Raw genomic sequence first — 21,535 nt, 5'->3', positions numbered from 1 at the left:
TTTAAAAGAACTTGAAGATAATGTGAATATTGACAGAATAAAAGAAGTAAATATTCAGACAGTTTTCCTCCTCTTAAACTGACAAAAATTTTAAAACAAAGAAAAGAAGTTGGGCTCTATCTAAACATATTAATGTTGAGGCATTTATATATTCAGTAAATTGCTTTAAAATTTTTTCTTAATTTAGCACAGATATTTAACAAAAAATTGTTTTTTTGTTTAGTTTTTGAATACCATATCCATTAATGTTATATAATGGATATGTTATATGTTATGGATATGTTATGGATATAATGGATATGTTATAATGTTATATAATGGACATATAATTTTTCCTAGAGTAGAGAATTGTAAGTTAAAAACCTATAGAGCACAATGTACTCAAAGGATTATAAAAGTGCTCAGGATAATGTATAAACAGTTTCTTTGTGGCAGTAGTTATTATGAGTTTCTAGTTAGAGGTAGTCTAGAACCAAGATGCCAAACTTACAGGTTGTCCATCTTCTCCTGGGTCCCCTTTATCTCCTGGGCCACCAGGAGGGCCAGCTGGTCCTCGATCTCCTACTCGTCCATGAGACCCGGGGTCCCCACGAAGACCTGGAGGTCCTTCCTTCCCAGGCTCCCCTAACGGCCCCGCGGGTCCTGGAGCTCCCTAGTATAACATGGGAAGAGGCCCAGAGGGCAAAGTGGAAGCCATGTTAGAATACCTAATATGGGGATCTCTGCTGCAGAAGCAGAACCCCACGCTTCACAGGTCCATTTTTCCTGTTAATCACTCAGTGGATTTAAACAAAAAGTAAAATACACAGCTGTAGGTTCATTTCATTATCTGCAGACACTTACCTCTGACTCATTATGAAAAGTGTACTGACAATGTTATAAATGAACTAAACTTCAACTAAAAACTAAATGTGGTTTGAAATCGTAAAAAAATAAAAAACGTGTTTGAAATTAACTTGAATTTTCAAACTCCATAAGGCTCTTCACCAACAATGAATATGTATTTTCTTTTATCTGACTTGAGCTTATAATGAAAAATAACTTCTAGTATAGATAATCTCAGAGATTCTTCCTAACTGAAAGGAATGATTATTACCACATAATACTGTGAGTGTTCAGTACCCAAATGAAGTAATAGTCAAATACTGGAGTTTAAAAAGATTTGCAAATAAGCTCCTCCAAGAAACATTCAATGATTAAAGATGATTTGCTTGACAACATACCTGTATGAATTATTGGGACAAGAACTATTAACACAGGATAGCAAATCATTAAGTGATTAAATAAAAGAACAAATAATAACTCAAATATATGTGTGTGTATCATTATAATATGTACATGTGTATGTTTGTGTGTGTTTTTATGTGTTGTGTGTAATTATTCCACTATCAGTGATTTCAATTATTGAATTAACTTACAGCAGGACCTGGAGGTCCAACTCTGCCGGCAGAACCAGGAAATCCTGTAGCACCCTAGAAATATAATATCATATAAGCAACTTTAAAATAAAAAATAGTTATATATACTTTCTAGGGCCTACTTATTTTACAGGGATACCTAGGACTTTATATCCCTTTCCCTGTTGTGAGCAATAAATTTTTTTCCTGTATCTCGCTTTTGTGAACAGATCAGGATTAACTGGTAGGAAGGATGCTATTTTTCTCTTTCCACTTTCCATTTATCTTGAACATATACAAGTATATTGAAGACGAGCACTAGGATCACATTAGAATTTCTTATAACAGAATTACATAAAGTGGGTTCATATTATTCATTCCCTCTTCCATAGGTAATCTATTCTTTAGGTTATATGTGAGGAAACTGGGTCTCCAAAGTCATAAAACTAACTTTAATGCAGATTGTCATCCAAGTTCAGCACCTTTTCGACTGCAATATATACAACTAAAAATTGGTTGTTACAGCTTCAAAGGAACTTTAAGATGGCTATAAAGTACTAGATATCTGTGACTAGCTATGCATAATTCCGAGAGCTTCAAACCAACTTACAGGTGGACCCTGAGTTCCTCGACCACCTTTTAGTCCGGGAACACCATTAGGACCCTAAACAGAAGGAAACAAACAAAAGGGTGCTGCAGTAAAGAAAGATGGTCTAAACACAAGGTCTAAACAGTGGGAACTGGACTCAAGTCGTATCTTGTTTTACTTTAAACTTACGTGAGGCCCTGGGGAGCCTGCTAGCCCTTGTGGTCCAGGAGAGCCAGCATCTCCCTTCTGCCCAGGCTCTCCGGGTTCACCCTTCACTCCAGGCTGCCCATCAGGACCCTATACCAAAGAATAAAGAAGGAGATGGCTGCAACACTTACAGACAAATTTTTCATAATAATTATCATTATTCGTATATTATAAAATGGTGATTTGTAATCAGTATAAAAGCTTAGAAGAAAAAAAAAAAACACCCAATGAGATCTTTGAAGACAGTCTGAAAAAGTAAGTTACGCCACCACATTGTTTATTATAACAAGTATATAATTCAAAATAATGCAGATGCATCCATTTTGTGCCAGTCCATGAAAAAAAAAAAAGTACTGAAAATGAGACTATTGCCTAGAAAACTATGTTTTCCAAAATCTTGAATATACCTTCAAAACAAATGACAGTGATAGTTAAATTCATTGCTGTAGCAAGAAGAATGATCATTTGTAAATTCAGGACACTTAAAAATCATACCTGGGGTCCAGCAAAACCAACAGCTCCAGTCGGGCCATTTTCACCACGTGAACCCTAGAAGACAAACATTACTGTAGGTTTCACACATTATTCTAAACAGGAACAGTATTTTTAAACACAATTTTATAAATCTGTAGTGTCTTGAAATGTACATATAGAGAAATTAGACATGTTGCTTGAGGAAGACTCCTAAGGGTGAGGAGATGAGGGTCATAAAAAAAAAAAAAAAATTCCAAGTCTCAAAGAAGCTTCTGATTACTTAGTAAATGAGCTGCTTACATAGACTTAATAGACTGTATAGAAATAATACACTGATTTTTTTTTAAGTGTAATAAGAAAAGTAAAAGGTGAAAACCAGGAAGTTAAAAGTAACCTAACCCAACAGGCATGGTTTCATATAAATATCAAGACAAAATGATGGCTTCTTTTACTGCTCAATCTAATACTACAGAACATCAAAATACTGTCACTTACGGGATTGCCACGGGAGCCAGGTGGGCCAACTAAACCTCGAGGGCCGGGTTCTCCCTGAAAAGCAGATTTTGGATGGTTATTGTCCAAAGCAACGGGAAAACACAGTACAACTGTAGGACATGGTGCTCGATGTGTTGGGTGGATGGGAGGAGAACTCTGAGATGATCTAGCCCAGCTACCATATTTTATGAAAGACAAAACGTTATGAAAAAGAGCCAGCACTCAGATCTCAGAATTTTGAGTCCACAAGATAACAACTTTTGATATTACCTTTTCTCCAGTAGGGCCTGAAGGACCTGGAGGGCCCAAGGGACCCGGAAGACCCTGTCAATGAACATAGCATAGGCATATTGAGGAAGAGAATGCGCAGAAATCTCCACATTTAAACAAACAAAGAAGGTACTATTTTGTTACAGATGACTGCTTTTGTAAAACATTACCTGTAATAAATGATACAATCTGTATAGTCTCAATATTTTTACATCTAGGCTAAAACAATTCCCAGGGGATTCTCTCCACAAAATGTTTCAATCTGTTTCATCCAACTCAACTCATCTATATACATAACACTGTTTTCAAACATTAGTCTGAAACCAGTGCTATCCTTCAACAATGTTTCTGTGTTTCTTAGCTTGTTTAATTTTACTAATATCTATTTGAAATTTGACAATAGACTGAAAAGGCTTTTCTTATTTTCTATAGAATACTTTATTCTTAAACTATACAAGTGAAATATCATTCCTTTATTTTTTAGAAAAGTGAAATTGTGCTAAAGCCCTCAGTTTTCCACATTCCTCTGTGACAAAAATGAATGGAACCACCCCACTGCCCTGAAGGTGATGGTGTTCTTTGGCTCAGAGTATAGTAGAGCGACACGTGGGGTTTTCTTGACACACAAGCACAGTTTTTAAACCACTGCACTGCATTGGAGCCCTTCCTAAAACAGGTTTTCTCTCTGATATTTGTGTATTGCTTTTTCACAAGAAACTCAGATATTCCTTTGCCATTTAATTTATGTATGCATTACAGAAGAAACTTAGGGAATAAAATGACTTTTTAATTTTATATTGTATTTTAAGACAAGAACATGAGAAAACTGTGATCTTAAATTCTCTAGATCTATAATGAAACAATATTCTGCCATTCACCTAATACACTTCCTTAAAAGATTTGATTGAATATAAAGGTGACTACACTAAAATTTTTTCCCCTTTATATGAGGTAAATTCTCTGCTTCTTGCCTGAAACAATGTATTTCCATCACTAAAAATTAAGCAGTCATTGCTTAAGTCTCGATCCTATTGCACTGCAGTTTCAAAGTATTCAATAGCTCAAAGGAGCAATAGATGGATATTTCTCCTTAAAATAAACTGACAGCAGTTATTTCTCTTCGTTATTTACTGTGCACTCCAGACCAACTGTGATATGAAGCACAAACAATAAACCAGATTCACTTAGACCACTTTTGAAATATTGAATGGAATGTTAGATTTAATTAAAAGGCAAAGATACTTTGATTTCATAGTTTGCTAAATTGTTTCACCTTTTAACTAGCTTTCCAGAAAAAGAAAAAAGGAATTATTATAATAAGGCTAAAACTTTCCTATAATATACTTTTTTTATCAAAAGTTAATATAATCAGTGTATTAATAGTGACTCAATGGGCAGAATCAAAATATTAACAGCGGCTCAGTGTCATTTCTTTCTTTAATAGCACAACTGCTGTTGTCAGGGTAGAGCATGACAACTAACAGCAAACTAAGTCATACTGAATCAGAAACTATTTAGCAAATATCAGGCACTATTTCCAGAAAACACTGACTATCTGAGTGACTAACTCTCTGCTCTTACCTGAGAGAATCATTCATGTCTGAAAATATATTTTCATTCTGATTGTTTGATTATCCTTAGAATTGCAAATACATTCTAGTTTTGAGGACATAAAGCTTGTTAAGCCTCAATTTCTAGAAGGGCATTAAACAATCCTTCTTTACATTTTGCTTGTTCAGTCTCATTAATGATGATTCATCGTTCAGTAATTTTCTCACACCTGACATCTAGCATTTTGAGAAACATTCACCACACCTTTGGTTACTCGGTAAAACTCTACTTGCCTACACTGGAAGGAAGTCTAAGATGACTCATTAGATTAGCATTTTAATAAACAGAAACATTGCATATGGAATAAATATGATAGAGAAGGAAAAAGAGGGCCCCACTGCTTAAAGCATCAATTTCATATGCACAGTAAAAATGTGTCTTATTTCATTCTCTCAATAATGACTTTATTTTTTTGGCTTGTTCTAATTCAAGGTAAGCAAATTAATATCCACAGGCAATCAATGTCAAATCTCAGATTTCATCATTCTCCCAAATCCTGACCACCACAAAAACATGAGGCTTATTCTAGAAAGTTCTGGCAACCTCATACAGTAATGATGATGCTGATTCCTAGCCCTGCCACTGAAAAGAATGGTTTCACTTACTCTTGCTCCATCATTTCCAGCTGTACCTTCAGCACCTTTTTCTCCTATGCCACCCTGCGAAAACACACAAAATGCCATTTATTCACTTACGTGTCTTTTTCCTACACTGGCATGGAAGCTTCATGAGGGCAAGAGCTCATCTCTAATGTCCATAGCTGTATCCCCTTGGGCCTAGAACAACGGTGGGAGCAATGCAGTTGGGACTGCATTTTCTAAGTGCACGTATACTGAAAGAATGAATGACTTGCAACTTAGGATGGCAGAAGTAAAAGTCTGCCCAGAAAATCATTATCAGCAGAAAATCTAAATGGATGAATAAAATAAATAAATAAACTTACTCTGTCACCCTTGGGGCCAGGAGTTCCTGCAATTCCCCTTTCTCCTGGCATACCTTGAAGACCTGGTGGGCCTGTATCTCCAGGGGTTCCAGGTGGTCCCGGACTGCCCTAAAATGAACCAACAATAAGTATGCTCATCTATATATTAAGGTTTAGCCACATGGAATCCCTGTTTTGGTAGACCAAAAATAGTAGAATCTTGGCAATTACGTATGGTTCAACCTAATGCTTATATTTTTCATTTGGGAAAACTGTCTCTGAGGTCATTATTTTTTCTTTAAATAATACCTTTCTGTTTTGACTGTTGCTTTGCTTTCAGATTTCCTCTCTGGGAAAATTGGGTACTGATTCAAACAAAAATGATAGAGTTGCCTTTTTATTTTCTTTTACTGGCAACATCATAAGGATTCTAATAAGAAAAAGAAGACATTACATTTAGAGAGTACATCCATTCTCTCTCTAAAGAACCCATGAAATGAAGCTGGTTTTCAGGCTTATTCAGTAATGAAACTGAAGTAGATCTTACACAATCTCTGGCCCTTGAAGGTGATAAGGTATCTAACATCTGATCACAAAAATTTCTGCTCTAGTAGTTTGCACTGAAAATGGCCACATTATCTTCTATCAACTTTAGAATGGGACCCAAAAGGAAATGGTGCTGATTTTTGCATTACAATGCATTGTACTTTCAGATTTCAAAAATGACATACTTTTATACATTTGGTGAGCTGAACTACAGAAACTGTGACAAGAGAAATGGAGCATATGATTAGGAACATCTCCTAATAAATTATGCAATTTTCCATTTCTTGCCTCTGCTTATAAATAAAAGTCCTTAGGAAAATATATAAATAAATTTTAGAAATTGTTTTGTATATGAGGAAATATCACTACCTGGATCATAAATCCCATCAAGGAAGAGACCCCTTTATACCCAACTCTTTAACGTCAAAGAAAATCAAGTAGGTGCTCTTTAAATATTTGTTAAAGAAATTACTTTGGAAAAACAAGAGAAATAAATTCTAGTACCATCATGTGTTTATTGACCGGTAAGTTAGAAATCAGCACAGTATTGTAAAGCAAATATTTTGCAATAAAACATTTTAACAATTAAAAAAATAAATTAATAAAAATTACTAAGCTCACTGCCACACTTACTTTTGGACCATCAGGACCATGTCCTCCAGCCATTCCTTTCTCACCAGGGAGTCCAGTTATTCCTGGCTCTCCTCTCTCCCCTGGATTTCCTCGTTCTCCCTACACAACACAGAAATGACAAACAGTCTCAGTGCTTCATCTGAGAATGGATTTAAATATGTTTCCAGAAATCTGAAAAGTGACTTCTGGGAAAAAATTTAGAGATGAGCAACCATTAAGACTCAATTTTTTAATTTAGTGAGAAGAAATGAACTTGAAGCATATGCTGGCTTCACAGCACAGACTATTTCTCATCAGACTGATTTTCATCAAGTAAAAGAACTGCAATGAATAAAATACAGCCAAGTTTAAGATGAAACATGGCTTTATAAACTGAAGCCAATGGAAACACAGTTAATCATAAAAGGAAGAAGAAGAAGAAAATACTTACTCTAGGTCCTAATGGGCCAACTGCCCCAGGATCTCCAGGAACCCCCTATAAAATACATTTTTTAAAATGAAAAACTTTCAACTAAATTTTAGATATTTATTAAAAAGTTTTCCAGATCATATACCTAATTTCCTCTCTAACACATTATTGGACATCTGACTAAGTTCATAATATTGAATAAAGAAAAATGTGTACACTTTTATAAATGAGGGGATATCATATACATTATACGGAAATACCTGGATGACTGTTTTTTGGCAATGAGCACAGGCAAAATATTATCTCACAAAGATAGTACATTACTTAGTGACAATTAAAGCAAAAGAACTTTAATTTCCTAATGGAATGTAAAAAACTTTTAGCAGAGGAAAATGAAATTAAAACTAATGAAGTACTGATCTTTTAAATAAGAACAACTTAATTCAAATTACTAAATATTTCTTGAACACAGAATATAGACAACACACTCTACTAGAAATTGTAAGTTCAAACTAATGCAGTCATGACTATGTTAAAAGTCTTAACTAAAAGCTCTTAACTAAAGGAAAATTTGTCACTTAAAATTACAAGTTCAATTGTGTATTATAATAATGATACAAATGTTATTTGTATTTAATACAAATAATAACTTTATCAAGTAGGCCTCCAGTTTTATCCCTTTAAATGTACTGTCTTCATTGTGGCATGATCTTCCTAAAGCCCAAATTCCATAGTATTTCTCTCTAATTAAAAGCCCTTCCTTAGCTTCCCATTACTCTAGTAATAAGAACAAATTAGACTCAAAACATTCCCTGTCATCCTCTAACCTCATCTTCATCTTCTTCAAGTTGTTACCATATTTCTGACTTACCAAACATTTTCAGCACCTAAATTTCATCAGCAAACCTTTGCACTTGCTGTTTCCATTTCCTAGAATATTTTCCTACCTTCCCTCCTCCCGACTTACCATCATTTATCCTTCAGATTACATAAAAGATACTACTTTGTTGGGAAAAATTTTTTTAAACTTCCAATGTCTGAATTAGGCGCATCCTCCAGATTTACACATACATAGTGCCTCCCTTATCACTGCACTTAAAACATGCTATTGTCATAACTGTCTTTCTATACTCTCTGTCGCTATTAAAATAAAAATTAAGGCAAGGTCCAATTCATCTTATTCAATTGGTTAAGGCCGAAGTTTAGTAGAGCTCAGGACAGAGTGGTCAGCAAATATTTGTTTAAAAGTTAAATGAATGAATAAATCACTCCAAGAAAAATAAATTATATAAACCTATATGTTGCTAAAATGATATAAATAAAATGGTAATTTTCTGTTCATAACTGTTTATGAAGTCTCCAGTAAAACTCTACAGTTCCAATAAGACATATTTAGTGATTAATAACACAATCCTATAAGCACTTGACATCATACTGGCTGTGTGATTTTGGAAAAATTACTTAATATCTATGTGCCTAATATTCCTCATCTGTAAAATGAGCTATCCAATGTCCAAGGTCAGGGGTGGTGGCGGAGAGGACCTACCCCATGTCCAAGGTCAGGGGCGGCAGCCGAGAGGAGCTACCCCACATCCAAAGTAAGGAGCAGCGGCTGTGCTGCAGCAGCCGTGAAGAGATACCCCAAGTCCAAGGTAAGAGAAACACAAGTAACACGGTAGGTGTTGAGAGAGGGCATCAGAGGGCAGACAAACTAAAACATCAATCACAGACAACTAGCCAATCCGATCACACGGACCATAGCTTGTCTAACTCAATGAAACTAAGCCATGCCATCTGGGGCCACCCAAGATGGTCGGATCATGGTGCAGAGGTCTGACAGAATGTGGTCCACTGGAGAAGGGAATGGCAAACCACTTCAGTATTCTTGCCTTGAGATCTCCATGAACAATATGAAAAGGCAAAAAGATAGGACACTGAAAGATGAACTCTCCAGGTTGGTAGGTGCCCAATATGTTACTAGGGATCAGTAGAGAAATAACTCCAGAAAGAATGAAGGGATGGAACCAAAGCAAAAACACATCCAGTTGTGGATGTGACTGGTGATAGAAGTGAGGTCCAATGCTGTAAAGAGCAATATTGCATAGGAACCTGGAATGTTAGGTCCATGAATCAAGGCAAATTGGAAGTGGTCAAATAGGAGATGACAAGAGTGAATGTAGACATTCTAGGAATCAGTGAACTAAGATGGACTGGAATGGGTGAATTTAACTCAGAGGACCAATATATCCACTACTGTGGGCAGGAATCCCTTAGAAGAAATGGAGTAGCTATCATAGTCAACAAAAGAGTCTGAAATGCAGTACTTGGATGCAATCTCAAAAATGACAGAATGATCTCTGTTCGTTTCCAAGGCAAATCATTCAATATCACGGTAATCCAAGTCTATGCTCCGATCAGTAATGCTGAAGAAGCCGAAGTTGAACGGTTCTATGAAGACCTACAAGACCTTTTAGAACTAACACCCAAAATAGATGTCCTTTTCATTATAGGGGACTGGAATGCAAAAGTAGGAAGTCAAGAAACACCTGGAGTAACAGGCAAATTTGGCCTTGGAGTACAGAATGAAGTGGGGCAAAGGCTAATAGAATTTTGCCAAGAGAACTCACTGGTCATAGCAAACACCCCCTTCCAACAACACAAGAGAAGACTCTACACAAGGACATCACCACATGGTCAACACCGAAATCAGATTGATTATATTCTTTGCAGCCAAAGATGGAGAAGCTCTATAGAGTCAGCAAAAGCAAGACCAGGAGCTGACTGTGGCTCAGATCATGACTCCTTATTGCCAAATTCAGATGTAAATTGAAGAAAGTAGGGAAGACCACTAGACCATTCAGGTATGACCTAAATCAAATCCCTTATGACTATACAATGGAAGTGAGAAATAGATTTAAGAGACTAGATCTGATAGATAGAGTGCCTGATGAACTATGGAAAGAGGTTCATGACATTGTACAGGAGAGAGGGATCAAGACCATTCCCAAGAAAAAGAGATGCAAAAAAGAAAAATGGCTCTCTGAGGAGGCCTTACAAATAGCTGTGAAAAGAAGAGAAGTGAAAAGCAAAGGAGAAAAGGAAAGATATACCCATCTGAATTCAGAGTTACAAAGAATAACAAGGAGAGATTTAAAAAAAAAGCCTTCCTCAGCGATCAATGCAAAGAAATAGAGGAAAACAATAGAATGGGAACAACTAGAGATCTCTTCAAGAAAATTAGAGATATCAAGGGAACATTGCATGCAAAGATGGGCTCAATAAAGGACAGAATGGTATGGACTTAACAGAAGCAGAAGATATTAAGAGGAGGTGGCAAGAATACACAGAACTATACAAAAAAAGATCTTCATGACCCAGATAATCACAAAGGTGTGATTACTCACCTAGTGCCAGACATCCTGGAATGTGAAGTCAAGTGGGACTTAGGAAGCATCACTATGAACAAAGCTAATGGAGGTGATGGAATTCCAGTTGAGCTATTTCAAATCCTAAAAGATGATGCTGTGGAAGTGCTGCACTCAATATGTCAGCAAATTTGGAAAACTCAGCAGTGGCCACAGGACTAGAAAAGGTCAGTTTTCATTCCAGTACCAAAGAAAGACAACCCCAAAGAATGCTCAAACTGCTGCACAATTGCACTCATCTCACACGCTAGTAAAGTAATGCTCAAAATTCTCCAAGGCAGGCTTCAGCAATACGTGATCCGTGAACTTCCAGATGTTCAAGCTGGTTTTAGAAAAGGCAGAAGAACCAGAGATCAAATTGCCAAATCTGCTGGATCATCAAAAAAGCAAGAGTTCCAGAAAAACATCTATTTCTGCTTTATTGACTATGCCAAAGCCTTTGACCGTGCGGATCACAATAAACTTTGGAAAATTCTGAAAGCGATGGGAATACCAGACCACCTGACCTGCCTCTTGAGAAGCAAGGTCTGTATGCAGGTCAGGAAGCAACAGTTAGAACTGGACACGGAAAAACAGACTGGCTCCAAATAGGAAAAGGAGTATGTCGAGGCTGTATGTTGTCACCTTGCTTATTTAACTTATATACAGAGTACATCATGAGAAATGCTGGGCTGGAAGAAGCACAAGCTGGAATCAAGATTGCCAGGAGAAATATCAATAACCTCAGATATGCAAATGACACCACCCTTATGGCAGAAAGTGAAGAAGAACTAAAGAGCCTCTTGATGAAAGTGAAAGAGGAGAGTGAAAAAGTTGGATAAAGCTCAACTTTCAGAAAACTAAGATCATGGCATCCAACCCCATTACTTCATGGCAAATAGATGGGGAAACAGTGGCTGACTTTATTTTGGGGGGCTCCAAAATCACTACAGATGGTGATTGCAGCCATGAAATTAAAAGACGCTTACTCCTTGGAAGGAAAGTTATGACCAACCTAGATAGAATATTAAAAAGCAGAGATGTTAACTTTGCCAACAAAGGTCTGTCTAGTCAAGGCTATGGTTTTCCAGTAGCCATGTATGGATGTGAGAGTTAGACTACGAAGAAAGCTGAGAGCCAAAGAATGGATGCTTTTGAACTGTGGTGTTTGAGAAGACTCTTGAGAGTCCCTTGGACTGCAAGGAGATCCAACCAGTCCATCCTAAAGGAGATCAGTCCTGGGTGTTCATTGGAAGGACTGATGCTGAAGCTGAAACTCCAGTACTTTGGCCACCTGATGCAAAGAGCTGACTCATTGGAAAACACCCTGATGCTGAGAGGGATTGGGGGCAGGAGGAGAAGGGGATGACAGAGGATGAGATGGCTGGATGGCATCACCAACTGATGGACATGAGTTTGAGTAAACTCCAGGAGTTTGTGATAGGGAGGCCTGGTGTGCTGCAGTTCATGCGGTGGCAATGAGTCGAACACAGCTGGGTGACTGAACTAAACTGAACTGAAAATGGGCATTATAATAATACCTAGTACATAAAAGTTCTTTTGAGGATTAAAATAGATAATCAATTTAAAGCAAAGCAGAATAAAGCCTGACACATAGTAAGTGATATTATAAGTCAGAAATTTTTAGTACTACTACTTTTATTACTCAAAAACTTACCTGATCACCTGGCTTTCCACCTTCCCCAGGAGGCCCTGGAGGACCAGGAAGCCCCTAAAGTAAAAGTAAGAATATAAACCTGTGTCTCCATGGAAGTTAATAGGCCACTAGTGTTAACACTTCACCCTTTACAATGTATGGAGCTCCCTTACTATTTTCAAGAACATGATACTGTTCAAACAAAAGTTGAGCAAAATAAAACTAGAAACCTATACCCTCTAATATAACACAGCAGCTAATCTTTTTGTGGGTGTAGATTTTCATTTGCACACCACTTAGCAAAAATGATTATGTAGCAATAGGTTCTTTATATTTGTGAAGTATTTAATGGCTGTCAGAACAACATTTTAGGCTGATAGAATAAATATGGAAAGTTAGCCTGAAACTTTTTCCCCAAATTATGATTACCCAATGCTATTAAATATTCTACCAACATATTTAGATAAATCATGAAAATTTGTTCAACAAAAAAATTTATGGCTGAGTCCCTTCACCTAAAAACTGTCACAACATTGTTAATCTGCTATACCTCAATACAACATAAAATGTTTAAAAGAAAAATTTTAGACACCAATAAATTAGATAAGCCTTAATATAGTTAAATAAATCCTACTGAGATATCAAAAGCATTTTATAATTTTTAATTTGTTAAAAGGTTTAGGTTTTGGTCAGTTTTTCAGGGAAAGTGTATTCCTGTTCTTTGAACAAAATTGTTTGATTTCATCCAAATGTCTATCCTATTTACTAAAAGAGGAATTGCTTCTTTGAAAATTATAGAATGTTACAACATTCAACCTTATCCTTTTCATAAAGAAGCATTTTATTGAGGGAAGAAGGAAGGGAAGATGGGGTCAGTGCATACCTGAAAGCCGGTGGGGCCTGGAGGACCCTGCTCTCCTCTCTCCCCGGCTAGACCCTGAGTCACAAAGAAAAGAGAACCATGAACCCCAGGAGCCAGGGCTACTCGCTTCCTCTCTGTGTGAACTACCCAAGTATTCATATTTCTTTTCATTTCTTCCAATCACAAGTTTTTCACTTTAGCCAGATAATAAACTAGTCCTAAAAATCACCTAATGGTATTGTTTGAAGTCCTTCATGGTGTGAAAATACCTCCTAAAGCCAGCAAAGAAACTGACAACGTGTTCCTTTTTTTATCCAAACATAAGTGTCTGCAGTCAACTGTAAAATTTGTGGGAAAATTGACTATTGGACACAGACAAATTCTTTACTTTTGTATACCCAATCTAATGTTTCCATTGTAGTTTCTCAGTGTTATAAGAAGTATTAATCAAACTTTCAAAACTAGAATAACTAGAGAAAGCAAAGCTAACATTTTAGAAAGATATTTAAATTGCCCCAGTTCAAAACAAATAAACATGCCAAATGATAAACAGATTTTAGACTCCTAGGATGAAAATAAACCTCAAGAGATATTATTCCTTGAAGCAATAATATTATTCCTTAAAGGAATAATAAGTAGGAAATAATAAATTTATATACGTTTATATTATACAATTATAACTTCTATCATAATAATTCATAATTATAAATAACATAATGTATTATTATTCATAATTATCTTCCAGCTTAAATAAATTTCTATAAGGTTTAATATTAGAAAAATAAGCATATTTTAAATAAAATACAGTATAAAATATTTGTCAGATACTATTTTCCTAGCTGCTATATTTTTCAACTGTGACAACATAGAGATGATGAGGTAGCTTTTGCCATTAACATTCATAGAAGCTTAAAATAATAAGGCAGGAGATGCCTTTTTATTTCAGCTATCAAAAGATATAACTGAAATTCTTTCACCTTGCACTTTCTTACTTGCTTCCCCCTGAAACTTATCCATATCTAAAGTCAAGTCTTAGAGATAAGACAACCATCACTGACAAATGTAATGTGAATATATTCTCAATAAAACTTACCGGGGGCCCCACAGGACCAGAAGGACCAACTTCGCCATCTTTTCCAGGAGCTCCCTAGCATCACAGAGAGATAATATATGAGGTGAGGCCAAGAGAATTTGGATAATTCCATTTTTTTTTTTCCTTAGCATAAAATGGGTAGTTACCCTCTGCCCAGGAACACCAGCATTTCCTGCTTCTCCAGGTTTTCCAGGATCACCCTAGAGAATCAATACAAACTAACTTTAGTTTCAATAACAACTGATTGACAGTTGTTATAGCAAGTGAAGATTATGATGAGATGGCAACATTATACACAGTACTTACATTGCTACCTTTGGGGCCTGGAAGACCCATACTCCCAGGCTGCCCTCTGATTCCTATGGAGCCTGGAGGACCTGGCCGGCCATCTTCTCCTGGAGCACCCTACAAAATTGACAGGAGGAATGCAAGTTTCACATCAGTTCTCTCTAAGTGTCACAGCACCCAAACTGTCACTCGTTTTTGCATACTATAAAAGTTATATAAGCTTTAAACTGTGCTACATTTTTATGTTAGCAAACCAGAATAGTTGAGTATTAAAAAAAATACTGCCGAGATATTTTAGTACTTAGAACAGAGACTTAATTCTTATTCTATATACGTTTCATCTTTATATCTCTTTACACTCTCATGTTAATAGGGGAAATCCTTCTCTTCTTTCATTTACTCTTATGTGTGGTAATGAAAACTCAGGACTTCTGTTTCACATGTACAATATAAACGAAGGGCCCAGAACATATGAGTTGTCAAATTTTATACCTACTTATCTCTTAAACATATAAGATTGGAAGGATATCAAGAAACAAGATTGTTACTAATAGACAAATTCTACCAATATTCATAAATACATCATTTCAACTTTTTCATTTATGTCAGAGAAGTAATTACAATCTCAAACATTTATTTCAATGTGTGATCAATTTTTGGTCAATTTGAAAACACTCAGAGCCTTAGGATTTGCTTCCAGGAGGGGAGGGTGTATTTCAGACATGAGCAGCACCCACACAATCAAAAACATTGGTATTGTCCAGCTGATAGGTCATGTCTGACTCTGCAACCTCATAGACTGCAGTGCACCAGACTTCCCCATCCTTCCCTGTCTCCCAAAGTTTGCTCAACATACATTAACCTTAACTAAGGATCTTACCATTGAAGCTGCCTGTCTATTGAGAAATATTAATGGTGGTGAACTTTTGTTTAAATCACTTACCAAAGGTCCAAGTTTTCCTTCAGGACCTTGGACACCAGGATTTCCTGTCAGACCCTAAAAATTAAAAGCAACTGTCAGTTTGCTGCTGACCTACCGCTGAAGTAAAGATTCTAAAGAGTAAAAATAGCACTGCATTTAGAAGATCCAGTGCTGTTTTGCAGTGCCCACTCTCAGGAACCTTAGGCTCTCCTAGACAAACTCAGAGTTCCGTCATGGACTTCACCCAAACTGGCTCCAGAGGATACAGGACAGACAACACAACATGCCAACAAGGCACCCCAGGTGGAAGCCTCCACTGGGAGAAGTCCGCCCAGCACAGCCTTCAGGGCCAGTCTCCAAGTCTCCTGTAATGGGAGGCCCATGTGAGGAAATCCGTCTACATGCGAAGTGCAGGGAGCCACCCTGGTTTGAAATCTTAAGGTAACCAATTTTTTTTAACAGCACCTTGGACTTAGTATGCCAGTCCTAGCAAGGCGAAGGCCCAGGTACAAGTCTCTGCAAACTCAAGAAATACAATAGCCATGCCTCCTACCAGGTTCTTAATATCCTTCAGAGTCCTCCAAGTTTGAAATCTATAGCCAGAAGTCATTTTTACTAAAAGTAATTGGCCGTTCAGTGGGCATTCCACCTTCACCAGGTATCTAGAGAAGATTATCAAAGCAAAGAGGAACCCAAGGACTGGTTCTCACATAGAAGGAGAGAGAAAGGGTGGTAGGAGACTTTTACTCTTACCTCTAATGCAGGGTTCAAGATAAAGAACTTACACTGAGCCAAATTTATCTTTCCAAGCAACTTTTGTATAACTTTTTCTCTTTAAGGGGTGTTGTTGACAACTGAATATGAGTATTTACATAGTTTGAATGAATTTTCAAATGACATTTTGTTAAAGTGAAATTTACCAGGAACACTCTCTGGTAAAAGTCAAATTGTTATTTATTAGCAAATAAAGGAAAATTATAAAAATTGATAAATTGGAAAAAAATTGATAAATTGGATCTTTTTGAATCAAGTGGTAAATTTATTAATACATAACCCTTTGAAAAAAGGAGATTAGAAGTTACTAGTTTTTTCTATACATGATAAAAATAACAAACAATCTGTAAGGAATAAAGCCAAATCCATAAAAAAAAAAAATGCTCCAAGTTGTGATATCAAGTTACTGAAAAATAAAACCTTTAAAAATGGATTCTCAGGAGCATAGCCCTTGGGTTGATGTAGCAAAAACTTGCTGTGTTCTTACCCGAGCACCTGGAAGCCCAGGTTCACCTGGACGTCCTGGGTCCCCCTGACCTCCTTTAGGTCCTGAAGAGCCAACAGGACCCCTCTCTCCTTGAGCGCCCTGTTCCAAAGCAAAGTAGAACACGTCAGGATAAAAAGGAATGCAGGCAAACAAAAGCAACTGTATGTAAAACCCTTGTTTTATAAATCAAACCACTAGTGTAAAAGAATTGGTCAAAGTGGGTACAAAGACCTCTTTGTAAAGCATGTCACTTCATATTTTATTCTCATTTGGATTCCTTGTAATAAAGGTTTTTCATCATTATTTAATGAGAGTTGTGTTTAAAGCCTCACTCCAATAACTTAGATTTAGAAATCCCAGAATTTTAAAACAGTCTAAATTTCTAAAGAAAGGGAGCAAACTATATCAGCTAAAGGAAAGATTTATGGTCTGTTCTTCTCAAGAACTTCCCTGAAAAGTTTGAAAAGCAAACTCCAATATTACCTCCAACTATCATCCTTCTCCCTGAGGCCTCTATAATGAAGAAACTGCACAAGAGGGATCTGGCATTAGGTCTAATATCTATGTCCAACTCTCTTCTAGATCCAGAACCCACGTGAGCCAAAGCTAGATAACCATTCTGGACAATGGTATCTTTTGCAAAAGCACCCACAAGAATGTCAGTCTTGACAGGATAAACGTACCTTTGGTCCAGGTAAACCATCAGAGCCTGGAAAGCCACGATTGCCAGGAGCACCCTGCAAGTGACCAAAGTATGATTCTCAATTGTGGATGTTTATATAACATACACTGAATGGGTAATTTTTATTCTTAGTATTATAAGATTTTAGGAGCTATGATCAAGCCAACACAGCAATAGATATGTATAAGAAAAAGTAACCTGACTAAACAGAAAGAAACTTTAAATTTTGAAATATATATATATATATAAGTCGGAGAAGGCAATGGCACCCCACTCTAGTACTCTCGCCTGGAAAATCCTGTGGGCGGAGGAGCCTGGTGGGCTGCAGTCCATGGGGTCGCAAAGACTCGGACACGACTGAGTGACATCACTTTCACTTTTCACTTTCATGCATTGGAGAAGGAAATGGCAACCCACACCGGTGTTCTTGCCTGGAGAATCCCAGGGACAGGGGAGCCCGGTGGGCTGCCGTCTATGGGGTCGCACAGAGTCAGACACGACTGAAGCGACTTAGCAGCAGCATATATATAAGTACTGAGCCAAAATTATTCAAATAAAGAAATATTCTAATGCTTCACTGTAAAGTCAAACTTTGAGAAAAATTGATACCTAGATATAGATACAAGAGGCAAAGAAATGGTACCATGTTTGACAACCACAGTGTCAGTGATTATAGGCATTAGTATTGTCTTGGATGTGAAACTGTTTACATTCTCTGAAGTTCTGTACAAAAGTAAGGTGATATTGTTAATCTTCCTTGCAGACCGGTTTCATTATAGTCCAGTCACAGGAACTTTTTCTGATCGTTAAAGTCACTCAACATTTACAGGCTTCCTGGATGTGCATTTGTTGTTTGCTCTGCTGAAAATGTTCTTTCTTTCAAATTTCTTGCTGACTTATCCTCATCTTATAGAGCTTATCTAGATGCCAACTTCTCAAAGAATCTCATTTCCTAAACACCTAATCTAACGACACATGACTGTCATATGGTTACTCTCTACCACATCACCCTGTTATTCTCTAAATGTAAAATGTGTGATTACACTGAGGAAATCAGAGTTGAAAGAGACACGTGTACCCCATTGTTCATCGCGGCACTGTTTACAATAGCCAGGACATGGAAGCAACCTAGATATCCATCAGCAGAGGAATGGATAACAAAGTTGTGGTACATATACACAATGGAATATTACTCAACTATTAAAAAGAATACATTTGAATCAGTTATAATGAGGAGGATGAAACTGGAGCCTATTATACAGAGTGAAGTAAGTCAGAAAGAAAAACACCAATACAGTATACTAACGCATATATATGGAATTTAGAAAGATGGTAACAATGACCCTATATGTGAGACAGCAAAATGGACACAGATATAAAGAAGAGACTTTGGACTCTGTGGGAGAAGGTGAGGATGGGATGATCTGAGAGAATAGCACTGAAACATATATATTACCATATGTGAAACAGATCACCAGTCCAAGTTTGATGCATGAGACAGGGTGCTCAGGGCTGGTGCGTCTGGGACAACCCAGAGAGATGGGATGGGGAGGGAGGTGGGAGGGGATTCAGGAAGGGGGACACAGGTACACCTGTGGCTGACTCATGTCAATCTATGACAAAAACCACAACATTGTAAAATAATTAGCCTCCAATGAAAATAAATAAATTAAAAAAATAAAATATGTGATTATATTTTTATTTATAGGTTGACTTATTTATTGCTTACCTCCCCACTAAACTATTGTTCACTAGCTCTCCATGGAGGCTGGGACCATAGCACTCTTGTTCACTGATGTGTCCCAAGCACCATGTATCAAAATTGGCATGGAGCAGTTGTTCGATCAATGTTATTGAGTGAATGACTAAACAATGATTAGACAGTTGGCTTCCTTAATTCACAGATAGCTATACTGAACTGTGTAATATGCCTGCTAGCATTTCTCTTAACTGCTCTAGTTTTCCTCAATTTCCCAAAAGTTCCTCGAGTATTCTCCCCACAACTATAAGAATTTATTTTGTTATTCAAATTTTACCCTTTCTCCCATTGGGCCTGGAGGACCAACTGTTCCTGGATCACCTCGGGGACCTCGTTTGCCTTCTTCACCAGGTGGGCCAATTGGGCCCTGGATACCATGTGGCCCCTGTTGAAAGCAGAAGGACAGATAACAGAAAGAGCCATTCAGCAATCGGGTTACAGTCAAAAGAGTTCAGTGAGTCACAAACTTTAAACTATAGCAAGTGAACTATTTCCATCAAAAAGTATAATTCTCTTTATCATCCTTTTAAATACTTGAGTATTTTGGGCTTACACTTTGGGATCACATTCATGTTCCTCTTATCAGTTAAAAGAAATAAAACCTTACCGGTTCCCCTTTTGGTCCAGCTTCTCCTTTGAAACCTGGGACTCCTGGATCCCCCTAAAATAGGAACATAGAAAACTATAAGAACCAGGATATCCAGCCCAACCTGCTTTAATTGTTACAGTGAATGGGCTTTAACAGTTTCTGCAGCAGAGTCTGTACTGAATCAATAATACAGTAATTTTTTTAATGTATGCAAATCTTATAGAATGTGAGTGAAGTTTTATAAAATCCAGTATTGTTAGGTAGCAATTTGTATATTTTACAGTGATCTTCAAGAGATTTACCCTTAAAATCTTATTTTTAATCATGCATAGTAGGATGATTAGAATAATTAAATTATTATTCCAATTTGATAATAAAAATTAGAACTAACAATGACAACTTCAGTACGTATATCTATTTAGGGTTTCTTTTAGGAAATAGATTTTGTTCACCCAAAACCAAAGTAATTTTATATCTATGCAGTATTTATTAAGATTTGACAACTTGAAATAGGGTATTTTATGTTTAGAGTATTCTAGGATTTGGGGGCATGTATAGGATTTTGGTCTTTATATACCAACTGTACTTTTATTTGTGGGAACCAAATTGCTAAACTGAGAAAATGATAAAATCAAATGTAAAATATCAGCAACATTTATGTTTTTATAAATTTGTCATCAGTATTTGAAAAGGATTTATCAGTGTAGCCAATTACTTATAACAGAATCCAAAATATTTGTTTTTAGTACTAGCAAAAGTTTTATTTTTTTTTATATCAAGCTAAAAGACACATAATCACAACTTCTCAGTATTTATTTCTTAAGAACTAACCATACTACTTTACCAATAGATGAATACACAAATATAAAATATACAAATTTCTACAAAATATGGATATTCATTCTATATAAACAATATGTTGGAGTCACTCTTCAAGAATAAATCTCAAGATATAGCTGTTGAACACATGTTAGCCACGCTGTGATTTTAAATCCCCATGAAACTTCTATATTTCCCCATATCAGCTTGTAAAATATTCTCATAATATTTATCATTCAACTATTTATAAAATTCTATGAGGTGGATCATGAAGCTATGACCTTACTCTTTTAAATAAAAGAACACTAAAATTGAACAAAAGGCATTAATTTTCCACTTTGAATATAAACACATTAATTGTACATTAACATTTGGCTTCCACTTTACAAAAATTTATATCTTCATTTGCCTCATTCAGATAAGTTACATTATCTATATTTCACTGTATTTTATAACCTATTATTGATACTGATATTTCTCTGGTGACATTAGATGTATTATACAGGGTGATAATTCTTTGAAGGACATTACCGGTTGGCCTCGAATTCCAGGAGGTCCAGTGCTACCCTGAGGTCCTGGAGATCCAGGGGGTCCTGCTAAGCCAGGAGGACCAGAAGTACCCGGAGAGCCCTATTGGAATGCAAGA

General features: G+C 36.6%; 1 protein-coding gene across 2 annotated transcripts in view; it reads right to left on the bottom strand.

The window, feature by feature from the left end:
* COL5A2 (collagen type V alpha 2 chain) overlaps positions 1–21,535 on the bottom strand; it is a 151,541-nt gene that overhangs the window by 18,215 nt on the left and 111,791 nt on the right. Inside the window, exons 21-42 of one of the 2 annotated variants that reach the window (XM_061135514.1) lie at positions 21,421–21,519; positions 20,089–20,142; positions 19,759–19,866; positions 17,724–17,777; positions 17,041–17,139; positions 15,801–15,854; positions 14,876–14,974; positions 14,716–14,769; positions 14,570–14,623; positions 13,498–13,551; positions 12,636–12,689; positions 7,575–7,619; positions 7,145–7,243; positions 5,987–6,094; positions 5,649–5,702; positions 3,433–3,486; positions 3,163–3,216; positions 2,689–2,742; positions 2,176–2,283; positions 2,008–2,061; positions 1,419–1,472; positions 491–652 (exon numbers count right to left, since the gene is read on the bottom strand). In XM_061135514.1, the coding sequence (XP_060991497.1) occupies positions 491–652; positions 1,419–1,472; positions 2,008–2,061; positions 2,176–2,283; positions 2,689–2,742; positions 3,163–3,216; positions 3,433–3,486; positions 5,649–5,702; positions 5,987–6,094; positions 7,145–7,243; positions 7,575–7,619; positions 12,636–12,689; positions 13,498–13,551; positions 14,570–14,623; positions 14,716–14,769; positions 14,876–14,974; positions 15,801–15,854; positions 17,041–17,139; positions 17,724–17,777; positions 19,759–19,866; positions 20,089–20,142; positions 21,421–21,519 (1,629 nt within the window). The remainder of the gene's footprint in view (positions 1–490; positions 653–1,418; positions 1,473–2,007; positions 2,062–2,175; positions 2,284–2,688; positions 2,743–3,162; positions 3,217–3,432; positions 3,487–5,648; positions 5,703–5,986; positions 6,095–7,144; positions 7,244–7,574; positions 7,620–12,635; positions 12,690–13,497; positions 13,552–14,569; positions 14,624–14,715; positions 14,770–14,875; positions 14,975–15,800; positions 15,855–17,040; positions 17,140–17,723; positions 17,778–19,758; positions 19,867–20,088; positions 20,143–21,420; positions 21,520–21,535) is intronic. The other variant, XM_061135515.1, reaches the window with a different exon arrangement.

Source organism: Dama dama, chromosome 33 (genome assembly GCF_033118175.1).
Source record: "Dama dama isolate Ldn47 chromosome 33, ASM3311817v1, whole genome shotgun sequence".
Taxonomy (NCBI): Eukaryota; Metazoa; Chordata; class Mammalia; order Artiodactyla; family Cervidae; genus Dama; species Dama dama.
This window is presented reverse-complemented; position numbering and strand designations above follow the sequence as displayed.